The following is a 13,525-nucleotide window of genomic DNA, read 5'->3' as shown; positions in this document are numbered from 1 at the left end:
GATATACTCCTTTTCCTATTTGGAACTAGTCTGTTGTTCCACGCCCAGTTCTAACTGTTGCTTCCTGACCTGCATACAGGTTTCTCAAGAGCACATGCTCAATTTTATGTGGCAGCCTGGATGCGAGGGGGCTTTGGGAAGAATGGATACCTGTGTATGTATGGCTGAGTCACTCCCTGCTCACCTGAAACTGATAATCGGTCATATCCCAATACAAAACAAAAAATTCAAAGTGTTGGAAAAAAATGCTTCTGCATTAAGGGAAAAAAGCTCATGTGCTTTATTTGCAATTAAAGATCCCACATGCTGCAACTAAGACCAGGTGCAGCCAAATAAATAGTTAACTCTTTTAGTGTGACAAAAAGATTGCAGCTATGGAAGATCCTAATTCTTAGGACATTAGACACATGATGGAAGTATTTTAAGGGAATATTATCCTCAATCACTAAAACTTTGCCTATTAGGAAATAAAACCCTTTCTTTTGTCCATGGACTGTCTACATAAGTCAATCATATACTTAATCCACATAGAAGTTTCAAGAGGCTTTTTACAGACCATTTCTGGGTGGCTCAACGGTAAAGAATCTGCCTGCAATGCAGGAGACACAGGAAACAGGTTCAGATCCCTGGTTCAGGAAGATCCCCTGGAGAAGGGCAATGCAACCCACTCCAGTATTCTTGCCTGGAGAATCCCATGGACAGAGGAGCCTGGTGGGGTACAGTCCCTGGGGTCACAAAGAGCTGGACACGACTGAATACACAGACTTCTCCAATGAAATAAGAAAACACCAACATATAGGTGGTCTGACAAAAAACAATCAACTTAAGAAAATAAGCAGTAACATAATCTCCAGATCAAAAAAGATTACAAAAGAAATTTTAGCAACCAGATTGATGAAAAAGAGAACATTAGAAATGAGTTATCTCAGAGGAAAATGTATATACAAAGGCTTTTATTACTAAAAATACATGCTATAATTAAGAAAATCTAGAATGGATGATTTTCTTTTAAAGTGGTGACAGAGGAAGGGAAATTCATAAAAAACACCAAACAACTATGGAAAGCTACCACTATAAGCACAGGCCAGGTGACTTTACATATTGATTCAGCTAGTTTTCAACAAATGAATAAAGATTCCAAATTATAACACTTGAATATCAAAACCTCTTTAATCTAGCTTAAAGCTGGTAAATGAGACAAAAATCAGAAAGTTGTGAAAACTGAGCCAAGTACCCACAAAATGCAGAACTTCCTAAGTGAAGTACTAGCAGATTAAATCTGTATACTGTAAGCAGGAATTCATTAACCTCAAAGTAATGTAATATTTAAAAAAAGTTATCAAAAACTGAAAGAGTAAATAAAATTCCACAGCTTTTCTCAACAGTAAGAAAGATATACCTAAAATATAAAGACCACTTACAGACTAAAAGCAAAAATATTAGATGGCAAAAATACTGCAGAGATGTCCAATCCAGGAATAAGACAGCAATCTACTGATTCACAATGTTATTTTGGAGATTCTAAAACAATAACCTAAAAACCATATAGTTGAAAAAATAAATTTTGGGGATTTAAAACCTAGAAAACCACTAAAATGAAGAAAATTGACTTATCAACTGGGTAAGAAAAATACAAAAAGCAATAAAAAATAGGGGTGGGGTAACAGAGCCTAAACCCAGCAATTAACTTGACAAGAAAAGTATAGCAATTACATAATTAAATTCTAACATTGCAAGGAAGGGCATGCAACAAGTCTTACTAGAGAAGTTTCTGAATGGAAGACAATGTCAGTCTATCCAGAGCTAATACATATGTATGTATACAACATTCAGTCAAAATCTAAAAGGCACTTATCAGTTAACTGGAAAAAGTTTTTAAAGTTCCTCTTTGAAATTTTCCCCCAAATATTTGAAAAATAGTGGTAGCCTTATCTTTCCAGATAAACTTAATGTAAAACTGTATTAATCACAGGAAAAAAGTAGATCAGGGAACAATAAACTAGTGTTTCAATTGTAAAAGGTGGGGTTTAAACATATGGTACTGGCACAAATGGGTATCCATCTACAAGTAAAGAATCCTACCTCAACCACATATAAAAAGTTTAACTGAGGGCTTATACACCTAACAGGAAAAATTTAGAAATTTAAGAGATGTTAATGGTTTGGAGGATGGAGTTGACCTTAACACTAAAAATCTAAAAGCAACTACAAAAAATATGTATCTGATAATACCAAAATTTAAAACTGTCTGCAAGGAAAAAGACAGCATAATCAGATTTAGGGCAAATGACAAAGTGGGAAACTTTTTACAAGTTGTTAAGTGGACAACAAAAATTGATTCAACTAGTCATGAGAAGTATAAGTAAACAAAATAGGATATTTTTTGCCACAAGAAAAGTCATAGAAACTAAAGCAGATGATTAGCTTCAGTTCAGGCATGGATGCTGAGAAAATCAGAACTTTTGTACATTTATTGCTGATGACATTGAGAACGTCAGCTGGCTACAACTGCCAGAATTTAGAATACATTCTTTGGAGAACTCAGTCAATGTACATAAAGAAAAGTATCGGATATAATGACATTTAAACAGCATTGTCTATAGGAACAAAGAGAAAAAGCAACCTGAATGTAAACAGACGAACAGTTAAATACATTATAATATATCCATAATACAATGGACTGTAATGCCCAAATACAGGTAAGGTCTGTCCATGTTGAAAAGAATTGCTAAGTATACAAAAATGACCCCATTTTTAATACCTCCCATAATATTACATACGCAGATCTATACACATATCTATATTCATGGATCGATACACTCCAAACTCCTTATATCCTTCAGATGGGACTGAGACGGGACAGTAAGAAGGGGGTGGGTAAATAAAGTTTTTAAGATACTTTCATATTTAAGGATTGTTTTATTTTCTTAATAAAAACTAGGCTTTGAATATAAATTAAAATTCTTATTTTTCCAAATGAAAATGCTGACACTAGCTAAAGTTGATAATTTAAGAAAGTGGTACTAGTAGATTACTTAGAATTATGGCAGCAACCACCAGAGTAAACAGGAATCAGGAGGACTAGGAATGAGACGTAGACTTTTCCTTATGTAGAACTAGGCAGCAGAAATCTCTTAAGGTGACTTGGGCTTACATACAGTATGACATATAAAGTACATCTACATTTTAAATGCCTTCAAGAGCTTAGTAAATCATCTTAAGTAAAGCCAGGCATATAAAACAAAAACCAAGAAGAACCAATTTTATGTATTAGTTGGGTCCCCAGGTAACTGAAAACTGTTTTTTAAGCAATCCCCACCATACCTTTAAAACAACTTTTATCCTCAAGTGGAAAGTAGCCACATTCAAATGAGTTAAAGGATGAGTAAAAAGAACTGTAACTTTATTAAAAGTAAATAAATGTAACATATAATATGTACAGATGGCACATGGTGCCAATTTTATTTGCAGATAGTATTTCAAAGTTCACAGGTTACACTTTTGCCACAGCCTTGGCTAAATCTTGAACTAGTGCAGAATTCAGCTGTGCTAGAGTGCTGATCTTAGCGTGCTTAGATGTGGCATACTTGTTCTTGATAGTCTGGAAGAGAAAAGTATAGAAATTAATGATGGAAAAGAGGAAAACATAGAATCAATGGTACAGATATTCACTTAAAAATCAACTCCTAAAAAAAAAAAAAAAAAAAATCAACTCCTTAAAAGAGTAAGCTATGAATTGACAGGCAGGCATGAAATTTGAACGATTTCCACTTTCCCCAGCACCCTGCAGGACCACCGATTGCCTCACCAGGTGCTTTGTAAGCCCGCGGTTCACCATGACCACATTCTTTGCCAGGTGTTGCATAACAGCAAGAAGGGATTCCTCAGTGTATGACAGGTAATGCTGCAGAGTTGGTGTCTAAGACAACAAAAGTTAAAGTTGAAGATGCTCATCACCAGGGGTTTTCACACAATTTCTAGATGTTCTTCAAAAGTAGGGTAGGGAAGTAGATACTCTATATGATTATAATTGAAATTTAAGACAAGCTTAAGACTCTTTCTTCCCCAATTACTCTTCTTTCATGGCTTCTCTAGGATCCTGTGCTCAAACTTAATTACACTTCTGTAATTGCTGAATTGTCCACCCCAAAGCTAGACTCCAAGTTATTTGGAGCTGACTTTCTCACAGCTCTGTTTCTAGGGCCTAGAGTATTACCACATGACATATAAGAGAAATACTCAATGAATCAACAAATATGAATGAACTTCTGGTATGGTATTTGACCTGCTTGAGCTACTCTCTACAAGGAGCAGCAGCTGCTCTCTCTGCCTTTCTCAAAGGGGTATGGAAAGATGAGATTAGGCAATGAAATGGAAGCATTCTAAGAAAATATCACAAGATATCACAATCATTGCCTAAGAAGATGCCATATGTAGGAGCTGTATGAATTGTCCTTTAATGACAACAGCTCTATCCTGAGCAAACAGTGAAATTTCAAAGCTCAGGATAATATCAGTTTGTGGGACAGAGCTTACCCATTCACCATTATCAAGAATTTTCAGTGCTAAGCAAAAAGCTCCCGCTGCAATCTGAGAAGGAGGAAAGTGCACCATATCATAGTCCAGCATAGTTAGTTCCATCAGATATTTGGCCAGAGTGTGTAGCTCAACATCAACCTGGAATAAAACCCACAGGTTCTGTCAGAGAATTCTGCCCTGGCAGTAACTAGAATGCCCATCGCTGTACCTACAATTGTTTGCCTATAAATTCTCAAATGCAATTCCCCATGAAAGGCTTTAATAATATTAACACACAGACCGACTGGAAATAAAAGATCACTTTTATGCCTTCTTCAGGCAGTTAGGTATAAATATAACCATCTGAATTAGATCTCAATGGCCAGCAGTATTCCCTAACGTACCATACCAGAGGTTTCAAGAAATCTGTACCTCTCCAATCTTAGATGCTCTCCGAAGGAAATGCAGGGGTAGAGGGCGACCCAGATTAAAATTTAAAGCTCTTAGAATCTTCATCTCCATCTGTCGGATTTGAAACTTGGTGTAGGTATTGTCAGTCACAAAGGCAAAGTCACCGATTTCTGGAGGGTACATTTCCTCATATTTGCTTGCAACAAACATGGCGGTGACTCCAACCAGCTGCAGCATCTTCTTGGGCACACAATTATCCTGCGGTGGGGATTTCAACTCGATGAACAAGTTAATAGGTATTTGAAAAAGGAGGCACAGAACTGTGAAGGAGAGATTGGAAAGACATTCCCACAACAAAATCTCAAAGATACACCATGCCTCAAGACAGATTTTAGCTGAAAAGGTCTGTTTCTTATGACTCAGAGAGGACCCTGAGAGGAAGAACCCTCAACTGCTGAATTACACTCACCTGCATGAACCGATCAATTATGGAAACAGTCATGTACATGGTCTCCTGCAGTAACCTGAATTTCATTTGAACTTGCACTAGCCAGTCAATTAGGATGGCTCTCATGTTTCCAGTGACTTCACGACCCATTAGGTATTTTGGTTTGACTGCTTGCTCTTCCTGCAAAAGAAATGCTGGTTATCCTAAGAAGTAAGATTCCACATTACATTTCTGATCAGAAATAACTGGTCACTCAGAATAGCTCTGGAACATTTAGAATCTTTCATTGCTCTAAGCCCTGTTATCATTTGGTCACTGCAAACAGCTCCATCCCTGAGAAACAAAGAAAGCACACACCAAACAGGATAGTGTGACAGGTTTTCACACTGGCAGATCTTACTATATCCACTTCACCATCACTACTACTGGCCCACATCCTGTCCCCCTTCCCAAATAAAGATACTGTACTATCACCTCAGATCTTTTTAAGACTCTAAACCCAGAACCTTGAGCTTTATGTGTGTGTGCTCAGTTGTGTCAGACCCTTTGTAACCCCATGGACTGTAACTCACCAGGGTCCCCTGTCCATGGGATCTTCTAGTCAAGAATACTGGAGCAGGTTGCCATTTCCTAGTCCAGGAGATCCTCCCGACCTAGGGATCAAACCTGCATCTCTTGTGCCTCCTGCGTTGGCAGGCAGATTCTTTACCATTGCACCACCTGGGAAGCCCCTGAGCTTCACGGAGTTAAGAGAAAATAATAGTAGCAGCTCCCAGATCAGCTGGAACTAATATGCTACCACATGTGTTTCAAGGTTTAAACCCTGAAACAGCATGGGTGAGAAAAGTCAACCATCAAAATCCAGCACACACATCTGCTAAGTTAGACCACTAACTTTAAAAACAAGGGAGAAGGAACTTCCATGGTGGTTGAGAGGTTGGGACTCTCTGCTCCCAATGCAGGGGGTCCAGGCTTGATCCCTGGTCAGGAAACTAGGTCCTGAGTGCTATAAATAAGACCTAGTGTAGCCAAATAAATAAAAAACAAAAACAAAGGAGAAAAAATTCAGAGAAGGCTGGTTCTGGCGAAAGTCTTACAGGACAATCCTGTAGAAAATGGAGATGCACAAAATAACCAGGCAACAGCCTGCTGAAGATATTAATGATGCCACTACAATAGAATGCATTATAAACAAGCAACTGAGTAAATTTGGTAACTGTATTGCTTATGTTGTTAACATAAATGATGCCTCCTTGTTTGGGGGGAAAGGGCAAAGGACACCAATTTCATTCAGAAATGAGATGAAATGGAAGAAGACCGAAAGTTTTAGTTTTTGAGTATGCTCTTCTTGGACAAAAACAATTTCCCAGATATCACATGTTCATAAGCCACACTGACCCAAAATGCCTTGTTTTGGCTTATATTCTTTTACCACCTTCTCCATACACATATATTAATTTATAACCAACCCTATGGTACGAACAGAGGTGAACTGAAGGTTCCAGTTAACATAAACCAGTAGCACTTATCAGTTTTTGTTGGAGAGCCTAGTGATTAGAGAGTGCTGATAGAATTTACAATGAGCTACCAAAGTAAAACAAAGTGTGTGTTTATAAGCTATTTAATGATTCATGGTGGCTTATAAATGTATGAACAAAATTAAGTCATTTAAAAGTAAGGAATTATGAGAATGGGAAGTAAGAGTAATGAAAGAAATAAGATGGAGGCCAGAGTAAGACTATACAAAATTAACATCACACACTTGACGCAGGCAGTGCATGAATTTGATTTTTAAGATTACTAACCTGCCTGTTTGAGAGAAACACTATCACTGTGCCCATAAAGTTAAAATAGACTAGTTACTTGAACCAAAACAAAACTGGCAAAGGATAATTAGCATCCTCCATCACTTCTCCTCTAACCACAGATGGTCAATACCGAAATCAGACTGATTATATTCTTTGCAGCCAAAGATGGTGAAGCTCTATACAATCAGCAAAAACAAGACTGGGAGCCGACTGTGGCTCAGATCATTAATTCCTTATGGCCAAATAGACTTAAATCGAAGAAAGCAGGGAAAACCACTAGACCATTCAGGTACGACCTAAATCAAATCCATTACGATTATACAGTAGAAGTGACAAACAGATTCAAGGGATTAGGTCTGATAGATTGCCTGAAGAACTAATGGATGGAGGTTCCTGACACTGTACGGGAGACATGGATCAAGACCATCCCCAAGAAAAAGAAATGCAAAAAGGCAAAAGGGTTGTCTGAGGAGGCCTTACAAATAGCCGTGAAAAGAAGAGAAGCGAAAGGCAAAGGAGAAAAGGAAAGATATACCCACTTGAAAGCAGAGTTCCAAAGAATAGCAAGGAGAGATCAGAAAGTCTTCCTCAGTGATCAATGCAAAGAAATAGAGGAAAACAGAATGGGAAAGACTAGAGATTTCTTCAAGAAAATTAGAGATACCAAGGGAACATTTCATGCAAAGATGGGCACAGTAAAGGAGAGAAGTGGTATGGACCTAAGAGAAATAGAAGATATTAAGAAGAGGTGGCAAGAATACACAGAACTGTACAAAAAAGATCTTCACGACCCAGATCTTCACACGATGGTGTGATCACTCACCTAGAGCCAGACATCCTGGAATGTGAAGTTAAATGGGCCTTAGGAAGCATCACTACAAACAAAGCTAGTGGAGGTGATGGAATTCCAGTTAAGCTATTTCAAATGCTAAAAGATGATGCTGTGAAAGTGTTGCACTCAACATGCCAGCAAATTAGCAAAACAGCAGTGGCCACAGGACTGGAAAAGGTCAGTTTTCACTCCAATCCCAAACAAAGGCAATGCCAAAGAAATGTTCAAACTACTGCACAATTGCATTCATCTCACACACTAGCAAAGTAATGCTCAAAATTCTCCAAGCAAGGCTACACCAGTACATGAACCAAGAACTTCCAGATGTTCAAGCTGGATTTAGAAAAGGCAGAGGAGCCAGAGATCAAATTGCCAACATCTGCTGGATCATCGAAAAAAATAGTTCCAGAAAAACATCTACTTAAAGCTCTATTGACTATGTCAAAGCCTTTGTGTGGATCACAACAAACTGGAAAATTCTTCAAGAGATGGGAATACCACACCACCTAACCTGCCTCCTGAGAAATCTGTATGCAGGTCAAGAAGCAACAGTTAGAACTGGACATGGAACAACAGACTGGTTCCAAATAGGGAAAGGAGTATATCAATGCTGTATATTGTCACCCTGATTATTTAACTTATATGCAGAGTACATCATAAGAAATGCTGGACTGGATGAAGCACAAGCTGGAATCAAGATTCCCAGGAGAAATATCAATAACCTCAAATATGCAGATGACACCACCCTTATGGCAGAAAGTGAAGAAGAACTAAAGAGCCTCTTGATGAAAGTGAAACAGGAGAGGGAAAAAGTTGGCTTAAAACTCAACATTCAGAAAACTAAGATCATGGCATCCAGTCCCATCACTTCATGGCAAATAGAGGGGGAAACAACAGAAACAGTGACAGACTTTTTTTGGGCTCCAAAATCACTGCAGATGGTGACTGCAGCCATGAAATTAAAAGACGCTTACTCCTTGGAAGGAAAGTTATGACCAACTTAGACAGCATATTAAAAAGCAGAGACATTACTTTGTCAGCAAAGGTTCATCTAGTCAAGCCTGTTAAGGATGTTTTTCCAGTGGTCATGTATAGATGTGAGAGTTTGCCTATAAGGAAAACTGAGGGCCAAAGAATTGATGCTTTTGGAGAAGGAAATGGCAACCCACTCCAGTATTCTTGCCTGGAAAAGTCCATGGACAGAGGAGTCTGGCGGGCTGAAGTCCATGGGATTACATGACTGAGCATGTGTGCACGAGGGTGGAGAGAAATGGGTTGGTAGCAATAAAGTGGTAGAACTAAAAAAAAAAAAAAAAAAAAGAATTGATGCTTTTGAACCGTGGTGTTGGAGAAGACTCTTGAGTCCCTTAGACAGCAAGGAGATCCAACTAGTCTATCCTAAAGGAAATCAGTACTGAATATTCATTGGAAAGACTGATGTTGAAGCTGAAATGCCAATACCTTGGTCACCTGATGTGAAGAACTGACTCATTTCAAAAGACTCTGATGCTGGCAAATATTGAAGGCAGGAGAAGGGGACGACAGAGGATGAGATGGTTTGATCGTATCACTAACCCAATGGACATGAGTTTGGGTAAACTCCGGGAGTTGGTGATGGACAGGGAGACCTGGCATGCTGCAGTCCATGGGGTCACAAAGAGCAGGACACGACTGATCGACTAAACTAAACACTCCTAATTGTGATGGATATAAAATATCTTTCAATCTGTAGACTTTCCTTTAGGAAAAGCCATGGTAAAATCTTTCACTTTGAATTTCCCCTGTTCAAAATGGCAAATAAAGCTGTCATTGGGAATTTCCTGGCAGTCCAATGGTTAGGACTTTCACGTAAAATAAAAAAAAACCTTCTTGGCATTTTGTGCCATTTTTGGCATTTTGCAAAGAACTTCAAAGTGGAATCTACTGTTAAGAAATGCTGCTTGTATCCTGCTTAAAACTGTTAATGGAACATCTCCAAGCTAGATGCAGTTTAGAAAAAAACAATGGTTTAATACTACTACTGACCTCAAGTTGTCTTAGATAAGCATAGATATCTTTCACATATTCACTACAAAGGTTTGGATCCGCTCCGTCTTCTGCATCCACATCACTCACTGCAAGAATTACATCTGAGAAAGCCTGACACAAATATTCTTCTGCAGGGGCACAGCCAGATGTTTCCATGGGGCTTGGAGAGGGAGCATCGACCTGGAAACAGAAAACTTTTTGAAATAATAGCAAAAAGGAGCATGCTGTCTGAGAATGAAGGTCAGATTATTGGTATCAACTCAAGAGACTATCTGCTGCATAGACATGCAGTTTATTTTCATCTTCTCAAATCTATTCAATTTGTCTTCAGGAAGTGAGTAATATGAAAAGTGAGATGCCAACTTAGACTGAACCAATTTAGAATTAGAAGCATGCTAACAGGTAAAAGAGAAGAAGCAAGTTCATACCTAGACTTTCCTCCAAAGGGAACTGATGAGTAATGTGTTGTTTAGCATGGTCATGTAAAGTTAATCCAAGTGAATGACAAGTTAGCTTTCAGTCTTTATTTCAAAACAGGGACTGCTTCCCACTGCACAGGAGAACACAAGTTCTATCCAGACTACTAAGGATTAACTGACTTCCTTATCATGAGTCATTTTCTTCAAGCTCCAGTTACCCTGTTGTCGAAACAGTTATAGAGCACTTTCATCAAGTCAAGCTTTAAGTACTGGCTTTATGGTGTCCTCAAGGGGATTTGAATTTAGAAGAAATAAGTAAATGAAGTAAAAGAGATTCTAGGAACAAAAGTAGGGGTGAGGAGAGTTAGAGTATGGTTTGGAAAATTAGCGGAAGCTTTAAACGTTGATGCATGAGCTATTTTGAAGGATGAAAAGCATTATCAGTTAAAAAAAAGAGGGTGGGAAAGCAAAGGCAAGAATCAGTATAGGATTTTGATGAAAAGCTCAGAATGGCCAATTAAAGACTGTGCATGCTACAGGTATCTGTGCTATGTTCACAAGGTCAATACTAAAGCCATAGCCTCAAAAATAAAATAAAATAAAATAAAGCCATAGCCTCATGCCCCCTTCCCTTAGATATAGAGAGCTAGGCAAAATGACTTTAATTATTTGCCCAACTAGCTTTAATAAAGTTTTAAAAATTAAAACTTAAGAATGCAAGTCATTGCAATTTCAGGAAAGTAGCCTCTTCAAAGATGGTGTAGTCTTCCTTCACAGAAGTAGATACATTTACATGCCTGATATTTAATAAAAAAGTTCTTAGTTTTGAGGCTAAGTGTTAACTCATCTTCTTGTCTACTCTGAAGAGCTGTTTTCTGCTTTACATCCTTATCAGAGTTACAGGCTTATTGTCTGAAGGCCATGTTATGGAGTTTAAAAAAAAAAAAAAAAAAGACTCAAGAAAACAATGTTTCAATCAATAAATTCCAAACAGAGATGGCTTGTACCCAAAGACAGTCAAATCTTTCCTCCAGGCAGCTCAATACAGTAAACAAAGGAGCGGCAGTATGACAATTAGAAGCACAGATTCTCAGGCCAGATAGTCTGTGTTTGAATCCAATTTTATGCCACTGATGAGAAGTGACTAGAAAAGAGTTTCTTGTTCAGTGGCTAAGTCCTGTCCAACCCTTTTACGACCCTATGAATTATGTGCTCAAACTTAATACTTCTCTGTACCATTATCTAAAAAGCTAGCAATGACAATACCAGTGCCGAGAGTAAGATTATGTGAGCTAATTCATGCAAAGTGGTTAGCAGAGCCTACCTCCTAAGCACTCTGTAACTATTACTATTTATTCAAATACTATGCCATCCACTAGTAAAATGAAGGAAAAGAAACAACAGGTTCTCAAACAGTAGAGTCAAGTTTACCAAAATAGGCTCGGGGGAAAGTTTCTCTTCCTTAACAGGCTCCGGTTCCGGTTCTGGCTCCGGCTGGGGCTCCGGCACAGGTACAGGAGCCTTTTCCAGAGGTTTTGGTACTTTTTTAGCAGTAACTTTCCCAGCAGCTAAAGTTTTTGCTTCCTGTGGATGAAAAGGAGAATGGAACGTTTCTCCATTACGGGTCACAGCTGGAAGGCATCTCACAGAGTAGTTCAATCAGGGAGGCAGTTATACCTTTTTCAGAGGCAGTTTGGCCTGCGGTTGTTCACTGACTTTGTTACCGATGTCTCCGAGAGCTGTTCGGGGCCTCAGTCCGGGCTTAGCGATTGCAACAGCGGCCACAGGCACGCGCTTGGCCCCTGCCATACTGATCTTCGCCTTATTTTCAGCATTTATCTTACTGTTCTGTAAGAAGCAAGAGTACTTTGAGAGCTGGCTCAGCCAGGTTAGAGTAAGTTAAGGGTTAAAATGGGGGCAAAACAAGCTTTCAGGAGGAAAGTCAACTGTAAATGGGCTCTTAGTGAAAACCAGGGTTCCAGGGGCTACGGTAAGGTGATGACAAGCCCATTTCCTTCCCGAATTTCACCTATTGAAGGATCGCCTGCTCAATCCCTGCCGTACCTAAAATACCATGAATTTACATTTGAAAGGAAATCTAAAAAGCGTTCAATTGCAGGCATCTTCCCCTGGGTGGTTGCGCAGTTGGTGGGAGCTCGCTCAGGGGTCCTCCATTACCTTGTAAAAAAAAGGCTTCGCGTCTACCCTCCATCTGCCCCTCCCCCCATCCACTACCCTTTTTCATCTTCTCTCCGTCCGTCCGCCCCCCGAACTCTCCCACCACTTTGGGGGCCCGCCGACCTCCATCCCCCCCTCCCTCCCCCAATCTCGGTCCCGGTCCGCTCCTGCCCCCCTCCCTCCCCCAATCTCGGTCCCGGTCCGCTCCTGCCCGGGGAACTCCGGTAGGAGAGACAGGGACAGCAGGCGCAGCCAGTCAGGAGAGCCGCGTTTGTTCACCGTCCGCAGCTCACCCTGGTGATCCGGAGCGCCATGGCTTCTGCACCGGCAGCCGCTCAGCGAGGAGAAGGGGAGCACTAGAGCCCCCGACCAGCCGGGAGCTTGAGTCAACCACAGGCCAACAGCCGTTCCTCCGCAGCACGCCGGGAGGAATCGGGCCCCGCCTCAGGTTTAAACCCCGCACGGCCCCCTCCTTATTGGCCTGTTCGTGGCACTCGCTCGCTTCCCATTGGCGGCGGCTGGTTCCTCCAAGAATGCATTTCCAGGGCGATCCCGCGGAGACGTTCGGGCGGGGGCGGGGCCAGACCGTCACGTGGCCTGACTCGGCGCCTGCGCCCTCGGGCAGCGGCTGTGATCACCTGGAGAGGGAAGTGGTACCTTCACCGCCCACCTGAGGAGGTGAGCCTGTTAACCACCGGAGTTGGCCTCGGGCCCTTGGAAAAGAGATGGTGGAGCCGCTGGTTCGCCGTGAGAGGCGGTTATGGTTTTAGTCCTGCTTGTTGTTAAACAAACGCTCCTCTTCTGCAGTGGCACGTAGCAGGAGAGGCTTTTACATACGCGTTCTTTCGTTTGATCATCCCAACAGCTCTCTGAGGTGGAGGAA

The 13,525-nt window shown here is 40.4% G+C and overlaps 1 protein-coding gene across 1 annotated transcript; it reads right to left on the bottom strand.

Moving 5' to 3' along the window:
• Positions 1-3,314: 3,314 nt before the first annotated feature.
• On the bottom strand, positions 3,315-13,084 carry CCNB1 (cyclin B1). Its single transcript, XM_065905597.1, has 9 exons — positions 12,936-13,084; positions 12,142-12,312; positions 11,896-12,048; positions 10,043-10,225; positions 5,399-5,557; positions 4,951-5,187; positions 4,537-4,677; positions 3,809-3,919; positions 3,315-3,601 (listed from the first exon to the last, which is right to left on the bottom strand). The coding sequence occupies exons 1-9, from the start codon at positions 12,954-12,956 to the stop codon at positions 3,494-3,496; spliced, it is 1,284 nt and encodes a 427-aa protein (XP_065761669.1). The 5' UTR covers positions 12,957-13,084; the 3' UTR covers positions 3,315-3,493.
• Positions 13,085-13,525: the final 441 nt, after the last annotated feature.

The sequence above is a fragment of the Muntiacus reevesi genome, chromosome 14 (assembly GCF_963930625.1).
Source record: "Muntiacus reevesi chromosome 14, mMunRee1.1, whole genome shotgun sequence".
NCBI classification, from domain to species: domain Eukaryota; kingdom Metazoa; phylum Chordata; class Mammalia; order Artiodactyla; family Cervidae; genus Muntiacus; species Muntiacus reevesi.
This window is presented reverse-complemented; position numbering and strand designations above follow the sequence as displayed.

Excerpts from the sequence above, each read along its gene's own strand:
- CCNB1 (XM_065905597.1), bottom strand. The coding sequence starts at position 12,956 with ATGGCGCTCCGGATCACCAGG. Across the intron at positions 4,678-4,950 it reads GAGCATCTAAGATTGGAGAG|GTTGATGTTGAGCTACACAC; the intron begins GTACAGATTTCT and ends GTTTTATTCCAG. Across the intron at positions 3,602-3,808 it reads GCGGGCTTACAAAGCACCTG|ACTATCAAGAACAAGTATGC; the intron begins GTGAGGCAATCG and ends TTTCTCTTCCAG.